We start from the raw sequence: 21,222 nt of genomic DNA, 5'->3' as shown, positions 1-21,222 counted from the left end.
TCAAGTGATCCACCCGCCTCAGCCTCCCAAAGTGCTGAGATTACAAGTGTGAGCCACTGCACCCAGCCCCTGTAGACTTTTGTAATGAGCGTGAATAGCATTTGTTTATGTTCATTTTATTCAGCTGTACATTACATTTATTACATTAAAAGATTGTAATATTTGATAGAAAGGCCCTCTTAATACAATATTGTTTTAATGTTTTATATTTAAATTTTTAAAATAAATAAGAATAAAGATATCTCTTCTTTTGACTTGATAATTTATTAACTAAGTAGAATTTTGGGCCACCTTAGACAACTACATTTAACAAGTTACAGTTGAATAAATTTAAACAACCCCAGAATATACATTCCTCTAACTTAGGCTCAAATCCCAGTTAAGGAATAGTACTTGATAATCTACTGAATAATTGCCCTTTTTATTTGGTTTAAAAGTGAAAGCTTGAGGCCAGGTGCAGTGGCTCCTGCCTGTAATCTCAATACTTTGGGAAAGATTGCTTGAGGCCACGTGTTGGAGATTAAGCTGGTCAATATAGTGAGACTTTGTCTCTATATATAAAAAATAAAATAAAATTTAAAAATATAAAGGTGCAGTTTAAATTAAGACTCTGCTTTTATGGTGAATTACAGTCAAGTGCCTTTGCTTAACCATGGAAAAATAAGTTCAGAAATTAAGCATACGCAATACCTTTCCAGGAACACTTTTTATCCACTTGAGAAAAAACAAAGCTACATAGCATTGAACTTCTAAATACAAGATTTGCTTTTGAACAGCAGATGTGATTACAAGTGAATCTCATCTGTTCATTAGAAGACCATTCAGAAGTTCTGTGTCACTTGTAATCTTTTTGCATTTGGAAGTTAATATGGATGCATTTCTTTTTTTTTTTTTTTTTTTTGAGATGGAGTCTCACTCTGTCCCCCAGGCTGGAGTGCAGTGGGTCAATCTCAGCTCACTGCAACCTCTGCCTCCCGGATTCAAGTGATTCTCCTGCCTCAGCCTCCCAAGTAGCTGGGATTACAGGCACACGCTACAACACCTAGCTAATTTTTTGTATTTTTAGTAGAGATGGGGTTTCACCACTTTGGTCAGGCTGGTCTCAAACTCCTGACCTCAGATGATCCGCCTGCCTCAGCCCCCTAAAGTGCTGGAGTTACAGGCGTGAGCCACTGCGCCCGGCCTGGATGCATTTCTTTGTATTTATTGAGTAATAGGGAGGCCTTTCCCCTAATAATCCTGGAAGATTGTTTTTAGTAGATTTCATTTTTAGATTCATTTTTAATTATAGTCAAGGTTTACATTATGAATAGAGTTTGTGCTTTATTAAAGTTATATAAAACATCTTTTGTGCATATTCTACTTTCTCTACAGTTTTTGGCTGAAGATTATACACTATTGGATGTTCTCTACTATGTTACACGTGATGACTTAAAATGCTTGAGACTAAGGTACCACTTTTCTTTATGTTGTCACTATGGAAAGAGCACCAGGCTAATATCAAAAAGTCTGAGTATCTGCCCAGGCTGGGTCTCTAATTAGCTTTGTAGTTCTGGACAGAGCTCTCTAGCTCTTAGCTGCTCTGAGTAAACTGAATTAGTTGGACAATGCTATTTTTGAGGGCTCTAATAACCAATATTTCTATATTAGTAATTGAAAATCAACTGGAAGAATTTTTTTGAATAAGATGCAGACTAAGTCTATGCAGATATTCTGAAGCTGCCTTAAACAAATGCTTTAATTGAGTTCATGATGGTGTTATACTCAATAAATATTTGGAGGAGGTGCTGACTTGCCCTCCAAAAACCTGCTATAATCTGATATAATTTCTTATTAATTAAGGCCAAGCATATAACTTTTTTTTTTTTTCGAGATGGAGTCTCACTCTGTCACCCAGGCTGGAGTGCAGTGGCGTGATCTCAGCTCACTGCAAGCTCCACCTCCCAGGTTCACGCCATTCTCCTGCCTCAACCTCCCAAGTAGCTGGGACTACAGGCACCCACCACCACGCCCACCTAATTTTTTTGTATTTTTAGTAGAGATGGGGTTTCACTGTGTTAGCCAGGGTGGTCTCGATCTCCTGTCCTCGTGATCTGCCTGCCTCGGCCTTCCAAAGTGCTGGGATTACAGGCGTGAGCCACCGTGCTCAGCCCAAGCATAAAACTATTATACCCACCATTATAAAGACAAATTTCAAAAATGCTGAAACTCTAAAAAGATGTTTTGGGACATAGCAGTTTGTGGGAGTGAAAAGGGAAGGAATGGAGGGAAGATGAGAAAAAATATACAAAAAGAATACATAATAACTGATCAGACTTTGGGATCTTCTTCTGACCAGAGCAGATGAAAGCTAAGAAGTCACTTTTCTATTTCAAGGGCAGTGTTTCAAATGAAATGTTCGTTTCACCATGTTCTTGTGTCTTTAAACAGGGGAGGGATGCTGTGCACACTGTGGAAGGCTATCATTGACTTTCGAAACAAACAGACTTGACTGTTGCTCAATTTAATCTTCGATGGAAATTCTAAAAATTAATACAGAGCTGATCTTCTTGGGGGTGGGAAAATCGAAGGGAGAGGAGAAAGGCGCTGCACTTTAAATCCAGTATTTGTTTACTCATGTTAAAAAAAAACAGACAAAACACACTGAAATTTCCTAACTACATCTATTTCTATAATTTTTAAGGACTCTTCAAAAGGACTCTTAAAATAATCCTGAACATTAGAACCCTAATGTTCAGGAAGATTTTAATCTAAGCATTTTTATGGAAATATTTTTAATGCAGCAGCTATTGCACTTCAGCCAAATGTTTATTTCACACAAAACGGATGTAACATTTCATGTGATTGTGCACCACTGGAACAAAACCAAAATGTGACCATAACTGTTTAGGCTTCTGTGTGTTTGTAATATGCTCTAATAATCTGAGTAGAAATGCGTAATTTCAATTACTGTATAAAGTTTATGTTTTTTTAAGTGTGCAGAATCTGAGAGCAATGGTTTTTACTTCTCTGTGTTAATTGTAATATTGACTCTATTTTGTAACTTAAGTTTCTGACCTGTCATACATTTGTTTGAGTCGTTTATGTACTACTGAACTGTACCAGTTGCACATGCTTGAACTGTAGTAATGTTAGCTTGTTCTAAAGCTATCCATTGTGTCATATTTACTCTAAAAATTAAAGAGACTCTCAACATACTGTTTTGATAAATTCTAAAGAATTCTTATTTTGTGTTGACAAACCAGATAATCTGCTGTGTTAAATTTCCAGTCATTTCTCCAGCTGTAACATTAAGTAAAATCTGTCTTCTATTCAAGCAGTCAAACAACTGACATCCAGGTTGTTTCTCAGAGGAACAGAGGTTTAAGAAAGAGGGTAAGCCTGGGCAACAAAGTGAGACCCCATCTCTACAAAAACTCAAAAATTCAGCTAGGTGTGGTGGTGCACACCTGTGGTCCTAGCTACATGGGAGGCTGAGGCAAGAGGATCACTTGAGCCCGGGAGGTCAAGATTGCAGTGAGCCATGATTGTGCCATTGCACTCCAGCTTGGGCAACAGAGTAAGACCCTGTCTCACCAAAAAAAAAAAGAGGATGAAGAAAAAAAAGAATAAAGGAAAGTCAGTATATTTTTCTCAAGGCCCCAAGTTATCTTGGATGACTATGGTGTATCTTAAGAAGTCTGCAAAGACCATCTTAATGGAGAATACTGCTTTACTGCTTGCTTTTTTTTTTTTTTTTTTTGACAGAGTCTTGCTCTGTTGCTCAGGCCGGAGTGCAGTGGTGCGATCTCAGCTTACTGCATTCTCCACCTCCCGGGTTCAAGTGATTCTCGTACCTCAGCCTCCTGAGTAGCTGGGATTATAGGCGTGTACCACCACATCCAGCTAATTTGTATTTGTAGTAGAGATGGGGTTTCGCCATGTTGGGCAGGCTGGTCTCGAACTCCTGCCCTCAAGTGATCCATCCACCTTAGCCTCCTAAAGTGCTGGGATTACAGGGGTGAGCTACTATGCCTGGCCAAGAATACTGTATTTTTCTATCTCCTTAATTTTCTTATATTTGGATAAATATTTTTATTTATTTTAAGCTGAATAGTATATTTTTATGAGCCTGCCCGTATTGATCAGAGGAAGTCTGATGCTCCTAGATGGATAAATGAAATACATTTTCTTAAATACAGAGGAACCTGTTTATTAGGCAGGATAGAAATAACATAGAGCTGTTTATATATCATGATTTCACTCATAAATAACCGTCTTTGACAAAGCAGAAGACATCTTTATTTTGAAAACATTCTCACTAATGTTTTCTGATTGATTGATTGAGACAGGGTCTCACTCTGTTGCCTAGACTGGAATGCAGTGGTGCGATCACAGCTCACTGTAGCCTTGTCCCCTTAGGCTCAAGCAATCCTCTCACATCAGCCTACAGAGTAGCTGGGACTACAGAGGCACACCACCACAACCAGCTAATTTTTAAATTTTTAGTAGAGGTGGGATCTCACTGTGTTATCCAGGCTGGTCTTGAACTCCTGGCCTCAAGTGATCCTCCTGCCTTGGCCTCCCAAAGTGCTGGGATTATAGGTGTGAACCACTGCTTCTGGCCTCTTTTTTAACATCCTAATTTGGAGGACAGAGTTGCCTCTGGTATCCTGTGTGGATATTCTGAAATAAGTGAGGTATAAATTCAATGATATGCCATTTGGCTCATACTGAAACACAGAGTAAGCTGTTTATTAAGCCACAGTTCATCTTCTCAATTCTAATGGTGAAGTGCTTCTTTTGACTGTATATAGGATCAAGCTACCCCCCTTAAACCAAATCTTCAATGCTACAATCTTTCCCTGGTACCTTCCTCTTACCCTGTCTTTGTGAGCAGATGATCCTCTGTCCCTACAGGGTTCTAACACATTCCCAGGCCAACATGATTAGCCATTTGTCAGAATTTTGGGTCTCAGGCACAAAAGAAGACAGTTCCATTATGGAAGGCTCCATTATGGAAAGGTTTGCATTTGAAACGCTTTTAGGATCAATCTAGGCCAGTGATTCTCAACTCAGTTTCACATTAAAATGACTTGGATGCTTTTTCAAAAATATTGATGCCACCACCTTGGGACAACTGAGTTGTTGTTATTTGTTTTTTCTTGAGACAGAGTCTCTGTCACCCAGGCTAGAATGCAGTGGCACTATCATAGCTCACTGCATCCTTGACCTCCTGGGCTCAAGTAGTCCTCCCACCTCAGCATCCCAAGTAGCTGGGACTACAGGCGTGCACCACCATGTCTGGCTAATTTTTAAATTTTTTGTAGAGACAAGGTCTCACTATGTTCAGCTCACTCTGGTCTCAAACTTTTAGGCTCAAGTGATCATCCTGCCTCGACCTCCCAAAGTGTTGGGATTACAGGCATGAGCCACTGTGTCCAGCCGGAAAACTGTTTTTACTGGTCTGGGGTGGGGCCCAGATACCCTTTTTAAAAATTAGTTTCACAGGTGTTTTAACATGATCAAGCCTCACCTCCTTATTTCAGGTAACAGCTAGACAGGGAAATGGATAGCCCCTTTCTATAGAGGGAATAGCAAGATGGCTAACATTCATCATTTGTTTAGTGTAGCAGGAGGCTACACACCCAGGCCTGAAGCAAAACTAACTCGACCTGTGACCTGGAACAAGTGAATTAGCTTCTCCAAGTCTCAGCTTCCTCATCTGTGAAATGGAGGAAATGATGTACCTTCCACATAGGTCTGCTATAAGATGTAAATAAGAAAATGGAGGCTGGGCGCAGTGTCCCATGCCTGTAATCCCAGCACTTTGGGAGGCCGAGGTGGGTGAATCACTTGAGGCCAGGAGTTCAAGATCAGCCTGGCCTACACGCCGAAACCCTGTCTCTACTAAAATTACAAAAACTAGCCAGGCGTGGTGGTGCACACCCATAATCCCATCTACTCGGGAGGCTGAGGTACGAGAATTGCTTGAACCCAGGAGGTGAATGTTGCAGTGAGCCGAGATCATGCCATTGCAATCCAGCCTGGGCGACAGAGCAAGACTGTCTCAAAAAAGAAAAGACAGTGCAGGAGAGGTGCTCAGCACAATGCTTAGCATACAGTAAACACTGAGATGTGCTTGCTATTGCCATCACGTATCCTTCATTCAAAAGTATTTATTAAATACTGGGTACTACATATTGTGGTGCACCAACAAGATACAGTTCTTTCCCCTGAAGTTTCTTGTCAAGGAATCAAGACAAAGCAGAAACAACAGTGGTGCAGTCAGTGCTATAGTTACATTTACTGTCAGAAGGGTCAAGAAAAGCTTTCCAGAGGAGTGAAGGTGCAGAGCTGAGCCTGGAAAGATGGTTTGAAACAGAACAGTTATGCAGGGGTGGTGGCAGTGTTATAAAAGAAACAAAACAGGAATTTGCTGGGAGAAGTAGATCTAATGTTTCCTTTTAACTGCATTTTGATCTCTTTCTTCTGTCATTGGATACTTGGTTTCATTCATCCCTAGGCCACCACATAAAAAAGCTTGGCATTGAGGAATTATTAACCCATTTGAATGCCCATTGTGTGTGAGGCACGGTAGCAACACAAAAGATATATACCATGCCTACCAAGTTCAGAATGCAGGCAGTGCACATGATGTCATCAAGAACATCTGCAACTCATGAGCAAATAAAATAACTGATAGTTCTAGACTTTAAGAACACCCTGTAGAGAAGTAGAGGACAAAGACCCTACTACCAAAAATGTGCATCAGATTGAGGAGGCAAATTTGCAATAACTCATGCCTAGTCTATTTTAACAGCTGGACAAGTACCAAGCACAGCAAGCCCTGGCCAGGTCCAAAGGACAGGCATGCTGGGAGCCAGGGCAGGAAGAACAGGCTTCATGGAGGAAGTAGACCTTAACCTGGGCCTCAGAGGGAAAGTATTATTAAATATGTCAGGATGAAGGACATCACTTTGGGCAGAGCAGCTTCAAGCACAAAGACTAGAAAGCAGGGATTTGGAAGGTGTTCTGGAGAATGAACAACTCCATGGGCTAGAAATATGAGTTACAGAGGTGAAAAGTGGAAATGGGTAGTAGAGAGATCAGGGCCCAATTAGGGGGTGGTGGTGGTGATGGTGAGGAGGTGAAGTTAATATTTAATTATATAGGAACAGGGAATCTATTAAAGGTTTTTGAGCAAGGGAGGGGTATGTGTAAAGGGTTGTATATTGCAAGATTAATGTGGTTGTATATTGCAAGATTAATGTGGTTAATAAGATTAACATATTAAATTAATGGCAGGGTATCTTGATAGAATTGTGCAGGCACCACAATTCCACTAAGAATGTCTTAGTGGAAGTCAGGAGTGAGGTTAAGGGTATATATTCTGGAGTTCGGAGTCACCGGGATCCAGGATGGAAGTAATAGTAAATGAGGGCTGTGAGAGAGTAAAGATAAAAAGGCTGTGGCTTACAATTAGGGGATGGTAAAAATATTGGAGGATTAGAAGGGAGGAAGAATCTGAGTCAACAAAGGCGAAAGGACTGCTACAGAGGAATGAGAAAAACCAAGCCAATGGTAGACTAAGAGCAAGGTGATTAGAGGATCAAGTGCTGCAGAAACTCTAGGGGCAGAAAGTCTAGGGGAATGACGGATTTAAAAATAATTTTGATTTGTATACATAGGCAAGAAAAACTTAATATGTAGCTTTTTTTTGAAAAATAATGGCACCAAAATCCACATTTATTTTTATTACCTTTGGAGAACAAAACATACGACAATAGATTCTGGAGGGTGGGACGTTAAAGAAAGACATTTTCAGAATCAAAGAGTCTTAGCTGTGTTTATTGGGGTAGAGCCCTTGGGTGCAGAAACATTTAGGGATTAGGGAGAAAAAAGGGATGATGTTTGAAGGAGGCAGGAGGGGAGTGGACGGTGTCAGGAGGTTCATCTCCTCCCCTGGAATGGGGAACCCTGAAGATTTGAAATGGACGTGGGAGCTCCAGACAGATGGCTTCCATGTTCCAAGTAAAGTACAACTTGAAGTACAACGTGATGGTGTTTGACATTTAACAGATGTCATCCGTTCTCTGCAGAGTCACTCAGCAGCCTCCTCTGTTGCAGACACCTCCTTAGGTTTGGAACACACTGTCTATACAGGGCCTAAGTGCAGGATTTTGGTGTGTTCCTTATTTCATTTATTTTTGTTTAACTTGTGGCAGACAAATATAGGTTATCAAAAGAATGGGACAATGAGTAAGCACACACAAAACTAAACAAAACAAAACAAATAGAAACATCACAAGTCTTGACTTTTTTTTTTTTTTTTTTTTTTTTTTTTTTGGGGTCAAAGAAAGAACTCACTGGTTGATTTAAGTCGGTGGTAAATCAGAAAGTTGAAAATAAATCACCTTCCTTCTCCAGGGTTCTTCCGGATAGTTCAACTCTCTAAATTCAGCTGAGAGTATTTCTGATGCTAAAAGAAAAGTGTCTTAAACTCTGATGTTTTAATATAGTAAAAAAAAAAAAACACACGCAAAATCTTTGCTGAGGCCCAAGCTGAGGTCAAAAACTACCTCTAGCCACCTGGTGCTTTATTTTTATTGATTATAAGTCTCTGATAAGACTGATTTGAATGTGATTTAGGAATATCACATTCTAAATGGTCAGTTTGCCTATTCCATTATAGAAATGACACTACGGGAAAATTCATCATTACAGACCACAGCAGAAGTGTTCTTTAGTTAAATCTCTACCTAGTCATCCAGAAAGCCAGTAAGTAAACCAAATAAAAATAGTTCACTGGGCTCAGAGTGGCAAGTTTTGCATGCAAAGATCGTGAAAATTGTAACCCTAACAATAAATCCAATACTGTTCTCGACTCTCATGTGTGTCTAGTGCTGCTGCAGTCCTTGGAAGGGTTTTAAACTGTTCAGACCTTGCTGGTTATCTTCAGCCAAGCCAGAGTGTGGGAGTGCATTTTAGTGTAACCATGCGGAACTGGTCGCTCCTTGATTTTGTTCCGTATGTTTCCATTTGTGTAGGCTTTTTCCCCTCTCAGTATTTTGTTGCTTATCCTTTAGATCGAAATTGGTTTTTCCTCGGCCAATAATCTGTTTCTTTAAAAAAAGAAAAATTCGTTACCTATTGCCTTTTTTTCTGGTCTTCCTGAGCAAGCCAGAAGTCACAAGGTCGTTTACTAATCGGAAACCAAGAAAAAGAAAAGCCACATCAGCCGGCACAAGCCTCTCTAACTTGTGTGCCCTGAGGCTCATCAGATGCGAAGTCCTGGCGACAAGATAGGGTCGCCCGCAGTGGCTTCCTAAAGCGCAGATCCAGGCCGGCTCCCAGCGTAGAATCCGACCCATGTACTTCGCCTCTCCACGTGGCATCAGATGCTCTGCCGGCTGTCATCGTGAACTCCAGCCCTCGCGGAGCCGACACTGACCTGGCTGCTTCAGAGTTCGGAGGGGAATAGCGTCTCCGTACCCTCGCCCCACCTGGGCTGCTCCTCCGACCGCCGCTCGTCCCAGACTCCAGGAGGCGCCACCAGGCCTCCCTGACCCCGCTCCATATCTCCGGGATCCCTCAGCTGGTCGGCCGCGGCGACCGGAAGCTCCGGACCGAGGTACTGGTTCCGCCCGCCGCTCTTCCAGCCGAGACTCGGCAGCGGCGGTCGGAGCGGCTGCCACGCCGCACCTGCCCGCGAGGGGGCGCGCCGGGACCAGGACGCAGCGGACTGCCGCGCTCTCTGCCCCCGCCCTCCGCCGTCCCCTGACTACGCTCACCTGTCTGGGCCGCTGGCCTGGGAGGCGGGGGCCGGCGGGAGCCAAGCCGAGGAAAGGGCGGAGCGGCTCTCCGGGCGCGTCATCGGAGCACCATGGCGGAGCTAGGAGCTGGCAGCGACGGCCACAGGGGCGGCGACGGCGCAGTGCGAAGCGAAACAGGTGACCGCGCAGCGGGGATAGTGGGGGTCCCGTCGGGCAGGGGACGGCGAGCGGGGCCGGCGGGCTGGCACCGAAATCACCCGGCGCCGGCAGCCGCCTCCCCGCCCGCGCAGCCGCGGCCCGGAACAACCGGCCCTGCGCGCCGCGCACCCTGCTCTGAGCGCGCCTTCCCCCGCCCTTCGCCGCCGCGCGTCGGCCGCTCGGCTCGGCCCCGGCCGGGGTTCCGGCCGCCCTCGGGCGCTCCACCGCGACTTTCCCGCAACAGGTGGAGGCGAGCCGGGGGGCGCGGGCGGGGGAGGAAACGGAGAGACCCTGGCTGCTGCCCTCCCCGCCGCGGGCTCGGGTCTAATTCAGTTGAATGGGAAATCGTATCCCCCAGACCAAACCAGCGGCCAGAGTCGTCGGCCAGGTGCGACTGGCAGGACAAGCAGTTTCTGGTCACCTCCTCCCGCCTTCCCTGGTCGCCCCGGGTGCCGGGGGCTCCTCGGCGGGGTCGGTGTGGGGCAGGACCGCGGGGTGAGCGGCCCGCCCCCCAACCCGGTGCCCGCAGTGGCGACGACCCTCGTCCGAGGGGACCGAGCTCGGGAGGGCCGGGGCCCAGTGCAGCACGGTGGGGGTTTGCGAGTGCGGGCTTGACGGGATCAGACATTCGTTGACTTGTCAGAGTTCTCAGAGTTTTTTGTTTTTAGTCTGTGTAGGAGCCCAAAGGAGGATTATTGGCTCTGCAGCCCGTGATTTGGTGGTCAGGCCTCTGTGTTGAGGACACCCCTCCCCCACAACCTCCTGGGGCACACTTAGGGACAGGGGATCACGTCCCCAAGACCAGCAGCAAGGCTTCCCAACCCCGCCCATCTCTCCATAGTATGAAGCCGATTTTTCTCCCTCGTGATTTTTTTTCTCCAGAGGCTATCTTGCAAATCCGTCCCTCTCCACTGGTTCCCTCTTCTATATTCTTGGCCGGTAAGCTGTTTCTGTGTCTTCCTACACTTGGGGATGGGGGCGGAGAGGCAGTTTCTTACTTTAAAAAGAAATTCAAATCTTAGACTCTCCAGTTGCAAGCTGTTTTCCACTTCCATACGCTCACAATCGGAAGCAATTGTTTCCTAAATGTAAGAATCACTGTCTCCCCACCATCGAGTATACTTATTTTAACGTGAAAGGTCCAGAGAGCTCTGAAACAGTATTTGCAAATTATGTATCTGCTCTTGCTAGGAAGAGGTTGGGTACCTAAAGTCTAATGATTTAATCCCTTCAGCCAAGATACCAGAGGTTAAGACTGACAAAGTATCTTGAACTTGTTTAAGTCATGCTCCTTCCTGTAGGGAGTTTGTCTTAATGTGTTTGCAAGATTAGTAGATCATTATTTTGTTTTGGGGTGGAGAAGAGATGCTTTTGTAATTGCTTTCGGGAATTTGATGAGCTAGATGCTGGGACGGGGCTCCCCCAAGTGAGGGCCCCGGGAGAGGAGCATCCTCATTTGTAAATATACGGCATGATTTTCGTGCCTAACTCTGACCCAGTAACTGCATGTGAAACAACATTGTTCTAGCGAGCTAAGTGTCAGTTTGTGCTCAAAATAAACTTTCTAGAATCTGCACGTGAACAACTTGTTCAGACATAAGTGAACTAACTACAAACTGTAGCATATTCAGTGCCTGAGCATGTTAAGGAATAGGCCGTGCTTCCAACAGTTAATATACAAATCAACCATGTGCCTGTCAGTGTAATATTTTCTTTTATTAAAAAGGGAATTAAATTGGCTGTTATCTCCTTCATAGAAAACATTTCTTCCACACTTTTGCCTGAAAACTTCAATTTCCAAAGGACACATTTTATATATGGTCTTGAATAATTATAATTTCACTGAAAACTTAATTCTGGCCTCACATCTCTTTCCTATTTTTCTACCCCAGGATTACTGTTAATGTTTTTAGTGTTCAGAAGCATTTGTGTCAGCAGGTGCCAAAGAAAGAAGGAAGGTGTAAATGTATTTTTTTGAATCTAGGTGATAGTTATTTTGAGAGAACAAGTGAGATTGTTTGAATTTCAACAACTTAAGTTATTCCATATATTTAAAACACATGACCAATATCTGAATATGAGACTTTAATTTAGCACTTTATTCTGGTGAACATATTTCACATTATACACATCCAAATACTGCAAGTCTCATTTTTTTTAAATGATCAGAAGTTTGTATGGAAATGTGGTGGGGGTGGGGGGGTGGGGGGTGGCTGTGGACAGAGAAACTTGTATTACCATCAAGAGTTGAAAATTGCCACCTTAAATGGCAACATTTCTTGAGGGATTACTTTTATTTCTTTTTAGAACTCATTGTTATGAGGTAGAGTCCACTCTTAAATAGCTCTTAGTTTTTGTGTCTCTCTACAAAGACTGGTCTAATTTTAGGGCACTTTAGATTAGAATATCAGGTTATTATAAAAATGATACCTGTAATGTGTTCAGAATTATGTGTGTGTGTGTGTGTGTGTGTGTTTGTGTATCAAAGATGAATTGACAGTGGTGGTGTGCGGCCTATGAGATGAGACTGTTCTTAAGCATATTGAAAACTATTATATAAACCCAACATTTAAAAACCCTATTTCTGTGGGTATATATTTATCTTCTCAAAGTTAGTCAAATCACATTCCTTGTGGCAAAAACGTTTATTTTTCTTGAGGATGAAAAGTTCTTCCAATATAATATTTTTCTTGCCAACAGCCAAAGTTAAGAGCTGGGGAAAAAAAATTGCCTTGGAAACAAGTTTAAGACATCACCACTAGAGGATGTCAAGTCCTTTTTCAGGCTTTTTTGAGTAGTCGACCTACGATGGGTGATATTCACAAAACTGCCTCTACCCAAGCTTTGTATATTTAATTTTATGTTCATGTTCAAGAGCTGTGGAAAGCGAATGCACAGCACTAATTTCCTAGTCTGATAGCCTGTTTTAAAAACCTCCTGAACTAAAAGCAAATTTAAGCTGCTTTTGATTAATTCATGAAGCTTTGATGCATGAAGGAATAAGTTAATACCAATAACCTGTCAATTCTGTTGATATTTTGGGAAGTGGGTCATGACTTAGAATCTGGAATTGGGCTTTTTGTCCACTTTAGCAACCTGTGTGGTGAACATGGCCTCCTTTGTGACCATCCTTTCATGAACTTTTCCAAATCAAAAGTGATCTTGTAGGTGTCACTTAACTCTAAGGGTCCACATTAGATATCTGCAATTAAATAGGGGCTCAGATGTCAATTTGGTATTAAGCTTGTCCCCTTTGAAAGAGATGCTTCATTCACATAGCTAGATAGCTTTTCTCCCATCCTATATGGCTGTTACCTTTACATCTTGCTAAGTAGGAGGAAACGTTATTATTAGACTAGGCAGTTGTGCTCAGGAGCATGCATTTATGTGATATTGATAGGCGTGTGTGAAATATTTTTACACAGTTTATTTACACTGGCATTTTCTCTAAAAAAAATTCTAACATCTTTGCCTCCCAATGCATGAGAAATAATCATTTGGAAGAGTTGTTTTTAAAAACTCAGGCCTCGTATTGATGTAAGAATTGAAAATAATGAGGCTTAGAATAAGAAATGTGTACCTTCTGTATATTCAGCATTATGGTGGTTAGAAGGCTGTTGAACAAATGATCCTTGAATTTAGCAAGGAAGACAAAATTCACCAACAAACAGTTGCAGGTTATGAGGAGTTCAGTGAAGGAGGAATCACTTCCGGCTATGGTCAGCAGGAAGAACATACCGGATACAGCACTGAAGTTACATTTTAAAAAGTGGTGGAACTGGAGATCATTATGTTAAGTGAAATAAGCCAGGCACAGAAAGACAAACATTGCATCTTCTCACTCATTTGTAGGATCTAAAAATCAAAACAATTGAACTCATGGACAGAGAGAGTAGAAGGATGGTTACCAAAGACTGAGAAGGGTAGTGGGGGTAGGGGGTGGGAGGTGGCAGGGAGGTGTGGGGATGGTTAATGGTTTTAAAAAAAAAGGCGAGAAGAAGTAGCTCACGCCTGTAATCTCACCACTCTGGGAGGCTGAGGCAGGCGGATCACATGAGGCCAGGAGTTTGAGACTAGCCTGGGCAACGTGGTAAAACCCCATCTCTACTAAAAATAAAAAAATTAGCCTGGTGTGGTGGCGCACGCTTATAGTTCCAGCTCTTTGGGAGGCTGAGGCAGAAGAATCACTTGAACCCAGGAGGTTGAGGTTGCAGTGAGCCGAGATTGCACCACTGCACTCCAGCCTGGGCGACAGAGCCAGACCGTGTCTCAAAAAACAAAAAGTTCGAAAGAATAAGAATAGTAACAAATACTATTTGATAGCACAGCAGATTGATTATAGTCAGTAACTTAATTGTACTTTTTAAAATAACTAAGAGTGTAATTGGATTGTTTGTAACACAAAGGATAAGTGCTTGAGGGGATGGATACCCCATTCTCCATGATGTAATTGTTTCACATTGCATGCCTGTATCAAAACATTTCATGTACCACATAAATATATATACCTACTATTTACCCACAAAAATAAAAAAAAATTTAAAAAATTTTGTTTTAATTAAAAACAAAAAAACTTTTAAAAATGGGTAAGTGGGATATAAAGTTGGATGGAGGAAAGGGAGAAAAACAAAGATGAAGGTGTGAAAAGAGCAAAGTTTTGGTCATATTGACTCATGTGTGAAGCTCAAAGAAAGTCCTAGTTCAGTTAGGAATGATTGTTCATCGAAGCCAAATTGTGGAAGGGCTGAAGGCCAAACTGAGAGGTTAGTACGTTTTTCTGGGGTGGGGTAGCGGGGGGAAGTGTTGAGGATTCTTGAGAATAAAGGATATTGATTAAAGCAGGAATAATCAGGTAGTTCTGTGCCCATGAATCTTGAAATATTGATTGCAAGTTCTAACAAGAGCTCAGCTGTGCCTTTAGCTAATGAAAGCAAAGTTCCTCCCTCTGGGAAAGTCATTCTCTTCCATTGATTTTTTTTTTTTTTTCTTTTACTGCTTTGGGAAGGGTGCACCTGGAGGGATGAGAATGCATGAGGAACATCTGCCCAGCCAGATTAGCCAAATCTCTGGAGATCAATGAAGGGCTAGGTCTACTCAGCCGGTCCTCATTTCAAAGTAGCAATGTAGACTTGAGGATGGACTGAAGAAGAGTTCAGCGACATACACACCAACTTTGAGATTCCTGCAGAAATCCAGGCAGTCATTAGCATGGCAATAGGAAGAGATGATTAATTTAAGGTTCTGCAGGGGCATGTGTCAAAGGATTGCAGGTAAAAAGGTGACATATGAGACTTTTCCAAGTTTGAGTTTGGCTCATTGACTTATTGGAAAATATTCATGAGGAGGACCTGTTTTGTTTTTTACCCCAAAGAGTTGGGGGGCGGATCTTGCTATGTTGCCCGGGCTGGACTTGAACTCCTGGGCTCAAGTGATCCTCCCGGCTTAGCTGCCCGAGTAGCTGGGACTACAGGCATGCCCCACTGTGTCCAGCAGAATCAGGTTTTGGTGGGAGAAACAGGAAAAAAAAACCCTCTGCTTTAGACATGAAAGTGTGTGGTTTAAGAGAGATCTGTAAGTGGAAATGTTAAAAGGCAACTGGAAGTACAGGACTAAAAGAGAAAAATAGAGGTCAGGATTCTGGGATTCACTCCATAAAGGAATAACAATTGAAGGTTTGGGAGTGAGGAGAGCTCAGAAAAACCACAAAGGGGTGAGACGACATGTAAAGCATGGGAGGAGGAAGAGCCAGCAAAGCAGACAGGTGGAAAAGCACAGCTGAGCAATGTCACACCTGCTGAGAGGGTTGGAGAGGTAAGAAATTCAAAGACTGATTAAGACATTTTATAAATGGAAAAGCACAGCTGAGCAATGTCACACCTGCTGAGAGGGATGGAGAGGTAAGAAATTCAAAGACTGATTGAGACATTTTATAAAAAGCTGTCGGTTTTGTTACAAGTAGTCACCAACCCCAGAAGAGGAATTTCAGTTGTTGGTGCAAGAGTTGGGGCTACATCAGATTATAAGTGATTATTAGATAAGCAGTTTGGGAAAGAAAGGTAGCCAATTTAATAGACCCTCCCATAAAGCTTGCTGGTGAAAGGAAAAAACTACAAATCCTTGAATAGGCAGAGAGATTTTTAAAAATCTATTTTAAAATTTGCGTACAGTCCAGGCGCGGTGGCTCATGCCTGTAATCCCAGCACTTTGGGAGGCCGAAGTGGGCAGATCGCTTAAGCTCAGGAGTTCGAGACCAGCCTGGGCAAAATGGCAAAGCCCCATCTTTACTGAAAATACAAAAATTAGCCAAGTGTGGTGGCGTACGCCTGTAATCGGAACTACTCAGGAGGCTGAGGCAAGAGAATTGTTTGAACCCGGGAGACAGAGGTTGTAGTGAGCCGAGATGGTAGCACCACACTCCAGCCTGGGCAACAGAACAAGACACCGTCTCAAAAAAAAATAATAATTTGTGTACAAAAAATTTACTGATTTTCTTTTCTTTTTTTAGTTTTGTTGAATGTATAGAGTAATGTAAGCACCACTGTTAACATTATCCCAAAGAGTCCTCTGCCTCCAACCCAAATTCCCTAATGCTGTACCTTTGTAGTGAGACTCTCTTCCTACACCTAAACCCCTGGCAACCACTGAACTGTTTACCATCTTCCTAGTTTTGCCTTTTCCAGAATGTCATAAAAGTGGAATCATACATCGTGTAACCTTTTTTTCTTTTTTTTTTTATGAGATGGAGTTTTACTCTTGTTGCCCAGGCTGGAGTGCAATGGCACAATCTCGGCTCACAGGAACCTCCTCCGCCTCCCGGGTTCAAGCGATTCTCCTGCCTCAGCCTCCCAGATAGCTGTGATTACAGGCATGTGCCACCATGCCCGGCTAATTTTGTATTTTTAGTAGAGACAGGGTTTCTACTAAACCCCATCAGGCTGGTCGTGAACTCCCGACCAAAGGTGATCCACCCGCCTCGGTATCCCAAAGTGCTGGGATTACAGGCGTTAGCCACCGCATCCGGCCCCACATTGTGTAAACTTTTGAGTCTGAGTTTTTCACCTGGCATCATGTTTTTGAGATTCAGTCACGCTGTTGTGCGTATTAGGATGTTGTACATCCTTTTTCTTGATGAAGTAGTTTGCCATTGTATGGAAGTATCACAGATGGTTTATCGAAGAACATTTGAGTTGTTCCTGGGTTTTGGCAATTATGAATAATGCTGCTGTAAACACTTACCTACAGGTTTTTGTGTGAACATAGTTTTCATTTATCCTGGATAAATACCTAGGAGTGGAATTGCTGATTCATGTAACTGTACGTTTAACTTTATAAGAAATGGCCAAGCTTTTCCAGAGCATCTCTACAGTTTTACATTCTTACAAGCAGTGTATGTGAGTTCTGGTTGCCCTGCATCCTCACTAATACTTAGTATTGTTAGTTTTGTTTGTTTTTAAAACTTTAGCCATTCCACCAAGTTCTTTGAGTAAAGCAATTAATCACCTCAAAGTAAAATAGTGCCTTTTTAATGCTAACCCATGCTCACATGAATTAGGAAAGCCTGGAGGTAGTGTTGATCCCAGAGCCCAGGTATAATATGGAATTCATATTTGACTCTAATATCTTTATTCTCCCTCATTCTTTTTTCCCCATAGTATTTCTTTTCTTTTTTTTTTTTTTAATTTTAACACACCGTTGCTGGCTTGAAGATCCATAATATCTCTTATCTCCTGTGGAATATGCATTCTGAAGTTGATTATGGACGGAAGTGCCATTATATAGCACATTCCCTGCCAATTCAAGTTCTCTCTTCCTCCTTAATGGTCTGTGTTCTAATCCCTTGAGCTACGGCCTTCTAGAACTTGGAAATAACTTGTTTTGTTGTTAGAAAGCTAGACATATTGGTCATATACCTTGTTTATTATCCTGATTAATTCCTTATTGGAACATTTTATATTGTCAAACTGAATACTTACCAGTTCTCAGATACAGTGCTTTGTAAAGCCTTGATAGTCTATCATTGGACGTTTCATCAGTTGCTCATGGTCTAAGTTTCCGTAGGCTAAATGTGAATGGTATTTAGGCTTATTCTTTTTTATAAAATTCAGTTTTAGGGTTTGTCTAGTTCTCTAGCAGTGATGTTGTGTACCTCTTTACTATCTTAGCTCTTGTAAAACTCTGAGTTACGGTTGTTCACACATTTAAATGGCATTTGGATTTTCTCTTCAGTAATTATTATTCTCTTTAGTATCTTTTTAATTTGAGAAATAGCCTGTTGAAAAAGATCTGTAAGATTTTTTTGTTAGGTACCACTTTGAAATTTTTTTTTAAATATATTTTTTGAGACAGAGTCTCACTCTGTTGCCCAGGCTGGAGTGCAGTGGCACGATCTTGGCTCACGGCAACCTCCGCCTCCCAGGTTCAAATGATTCTTGTGCTTCAGCCTCCCGAGTAGCTTGGACTGCAGGTGCCCACCACCATGCCCAGCTAATTTTTGGATTTTTGGTAGAGAGGGGGTTTTGCCATGTTGGCCAGGCTGGTCTTGAACTCCTGAGCTCAAGCGATCTGCCCAACTCAGCCTCCTAAAGTGCTGGAATTACAGGTGGCAGCCACCACTCCCAGCTCCACTTTGAATTTTGATTTGAAGAGTAATATATAGTATTTGACAGTGAGAAAAACTGCATTCAACAGTTCTTCATCCTTGATGCTCCTGTAGAAATAGTTGTGAAAAAAAGAATCATGAGAAAGTGCCAAGGAGGATTGACACACCTGACCAGATGGCACAGAGGAGCACGGGTTATAAAACAATGCAGGGAGGAGGCTGGGAGCAGTGCACTTCGCATATGTGAGCTGCACTTCGTAGGCACTGTTAGTAAATGATATATCTTTAAGTTTAGAGTATTGAGATTTGGGGTATCTTAAAATTTCTAATTCTGTGACTTTTAAAGTTAAATGATATGTAAGCTTCCTTTTTGGAGTTGGCTTTCTAGTAAAGAGAGCTATCCTTCACTATGGCATAACCTCTGAGTCTAAAACTCATTTCCCCAACACTGTTGAATGTAGAAAAGAAGTTCTCTAGGATCAGTTTAAATGTCAAGGTGAAGTTCTAGAAAGGAGCCCTTCCTTTAGCACCTCCACCCCTCATCATGAAGCCTACTTGGTGGCAATAACATGCATAATAATTGGCTGTAAGATGTGTTCCTGTAGCAAAACTTTTGACTGCTTCTCAAGATTCAAATCTGGGCTTCTGGTTCTCAGAAGCTGCTGACCCAAGTCTTTGGGGTGGCAGGCACACCAGACAGGACCTGGTTGCTTACTTCTTGCATTCCAGCTGGACTGGTTTCTGTTCATAGTAGATGCTCTAAATTAGTTCAGTGACAACTTCACCACAGGCCTGGTGGGTTCATTTAAATATGGGTCACTCCTTGACCCTAAGGTTATGTTGTTGAATGATTATTGGGCCCATGTGCTGGAGTATCATTGATTCACATCATTGGCTCTCAATCTTGGCAGTGATTTAAAATCACCTGGGGACCATTTAAATATCAGGATGCCCAGATGGCATCCAAGGTAATTATCTGAGAATCTTGCAGGATGGGAGTCAGGCAGTGTTTTTAAAACTCCCCAGATGGTCTGGTGTGCAATCAGTGCTGAGAACTAATGATTCAGAACAATTTCCTATTGTATTCCCTTCCATTTGACTATTGTGGTGGGTGGTGTCAAGTGTGTGCACCTTGCTTATGGAAACCACATGGAAAATCTAAACCACATGGAAAATCATAATAGCAATTGCCCTAAATCTACTGAGTTTACTCAAGTTATCTCTTATTTTGCCCCAGGACTTTTTTGAAGGAAATATAGATGTGAATACAGGCATGAGTACAATTGAATAGCTAAGTATGCACACATATACTCAGTGTCCACATGTATGCACATTTCTGTATGAATATGTGCAGTGAGACAAAATACCATTCAGCTTTCTTTTTCTCGACTTTGCTTAGCTCCTACACTGCCTTCCTCTCCCTCCTGCCCCTTAAAACCAGGAAAGGTTAAACTGGGGTAGATATTAAAGTATTTTGTAGAAAATTATACACTTTTCCCAGAGATCTTTCTAGTGACCCCTGACCTCTGATCACCAGGTCCCTGGCTCTGGAGACTGGGCCTTGTTTCTTCTCTCTATAAATAGTTGACCCAAGTACGACCTTTTCCCTTCCGTGTGACCAGATGCTAATACCCTTCAGGCTAATCTTTCTTTCCTTCACCTCTCTTCTTTCTCCTCAATGCATGCTGCTGTGCGCAAGGCCCAGCTGGTTACCTCTGCGGTTTCTACTGTGCATTTTTTTCTCAGCAGGATTATTCAACTTGTGCTTTGATTATCACCTCAAAATATCGTCTCTGGCTCTGCACACTGAAATGTCTACAGGCACTTCTGGTTTTGTTTTTGAGACAGGGTCTTGCTCTGTTGCCCAAGCTGGAATGCAGTGGCACAGTCATGACTCACTACAGCCTTGACCTCTTGGTCTCAAGCTATTCTCCTACCTCAGCCTCCCGAGTACCTGAGACTACAGGTGCATGCCACCACGCCTGGCTAATTTTGTTTATTTTTTGTATAGATGAGTTTTCTCTATGTTGCCCAGGCGGGTTTCAAACTCCTGGACACAAGCAATCCTCCTGCCTCAGCCTCTGAAAGTGCTGGAATTATAGGCATGAGCCACCACACCCAGCTTACAGGCACTTCTGAGTTGTGTTTGTGCCTGCTCCTGAGGTTTTGTGGTGCCATCTTTTGTGATTTGAAGCTTTTTCTGGGAGGGCTTACCTTTGGCAGCATGATTTCCTATCCTTTTCTCCTCTTTGCAGCTAGCGTGTGTCTAACTGTGAAGTCCAAGGCAAAAATAAAGAGGTCAGTAGGGGATATTGGATGGGACTGATCCCTAAATAAGAGTATTATACAGAAACTGAGCATGTGTGAGGCTGTGAGGTCTGAAGCTCAAAACTAACACTAATTAATTAGGGGTAATTCTAACCTACTATTTTGTGCAAGGTCTCTGGAGTCTGGCTGCCTGGGTGCCAATCTCAGCTCACCACTTGGTACCTGTGGGATCTTAGGCATGTCATGTAAGCACTCTCTTCCTCAGTGTCTTCCTTTTTAAATGGGATATTGGTAATATTGTCACAGGGATTAAATGAGTTAATACTAAAGTTCTTAGAACAGTGCTTGACACAGCATAGGCACCAAGTGTTTGTTATAATTCTTGTCATGATTACTGAAGAT

The 21,222-nt window shown here is 42.5% G+C and overlaps 2 protein-coding genes and 1 long non-coding RNA gene across 9 annotated transcripts in view; 2 read left to right on the top strand and 1 right to left on the bottom strand.

Moving 5' to 3' along the window:
* The window catches only part of MAP3K5 (mitogen-activated protein kinase kinase kinase 5), a 235,900-nt gene extending 232,690 nt beyond the window's left edge, over positions 1-3,210 (top strand). For all 5 annotated transcript variants that reach the window (XM_054558204.1, XM_009242284.4, XM_054558203.2 and 2 more), the window contains 2 exons: positions 1,375-1,451; positions 2,431-3,210. In XM_054558204.1, the coding sequence (XP_054414179.1) occupies positions 1,375-1,451; positions 2,431-2,491 (138 nt within the window). In that variant the 3' untranslated portion in view covers positions 2,492-3,210. The remainder of the gene's footprint in view (positions 1-1,374; positions 1,452-2,430) is intronic.
* Positions 1-10,094, bottom strand: part of LOC129060078 (uncharacterized) — a 68,117-nt gene extending 58,023 nt beyond the window's left edge. Inside the window, exon 1 of one of the 2 annotated variants that reach the window (XR_008526469.1) lies at positions 9,774-10,094. This is a non-coding gene — a long non-coding RNA (uncharacterized LOC129060078). The remainder of the gene's footprint in view (positions 1-9,773) is intronic. The other variant, XR_008526468.1, reaches the window with a different exon arrangement.
* Positions 9,647-21,222, top strand: part of MAP7 (microtubule associated protein 7) — a 204,769-nt gene continuing 193,193 nt past the window's right edge. The window contains exon 1 of one of the 2 annotated variants that reach the window (XM_024247933.3): positions 9,647-9,932. In XM_024247933.3, the coding sequence (XP_024103701.2) occupies positions 9,866-9,932 (67 nt within the window). In that variant the 5' untranslated portion in view covers positions 9,647-9,865. The remainder of the gene's footprint in view (positions 9,933-21,222) is intronic. The other variant, XM_054556903.2, reaches the window with a different exon arrangement.

Source organism: Pongo abelii, chromosome 5 (genome assembly GCF_028885655.2).
Source record: "Pongo abelii isolate AG06213 chromosome 5, NHGRI_mPonAbe1-v2.0_pri, whole genome shotgun sequence".
NCBI classification, from domain to species: domain Eukaryota; kingdom Metazoa; phylum Chordata; class Mammalia; order Primates; family Hominidae; genus Pongo; species Pongo abelii.
This window is presented reverse-complemented; position numbering and strand designations above follow the sequence as displayed.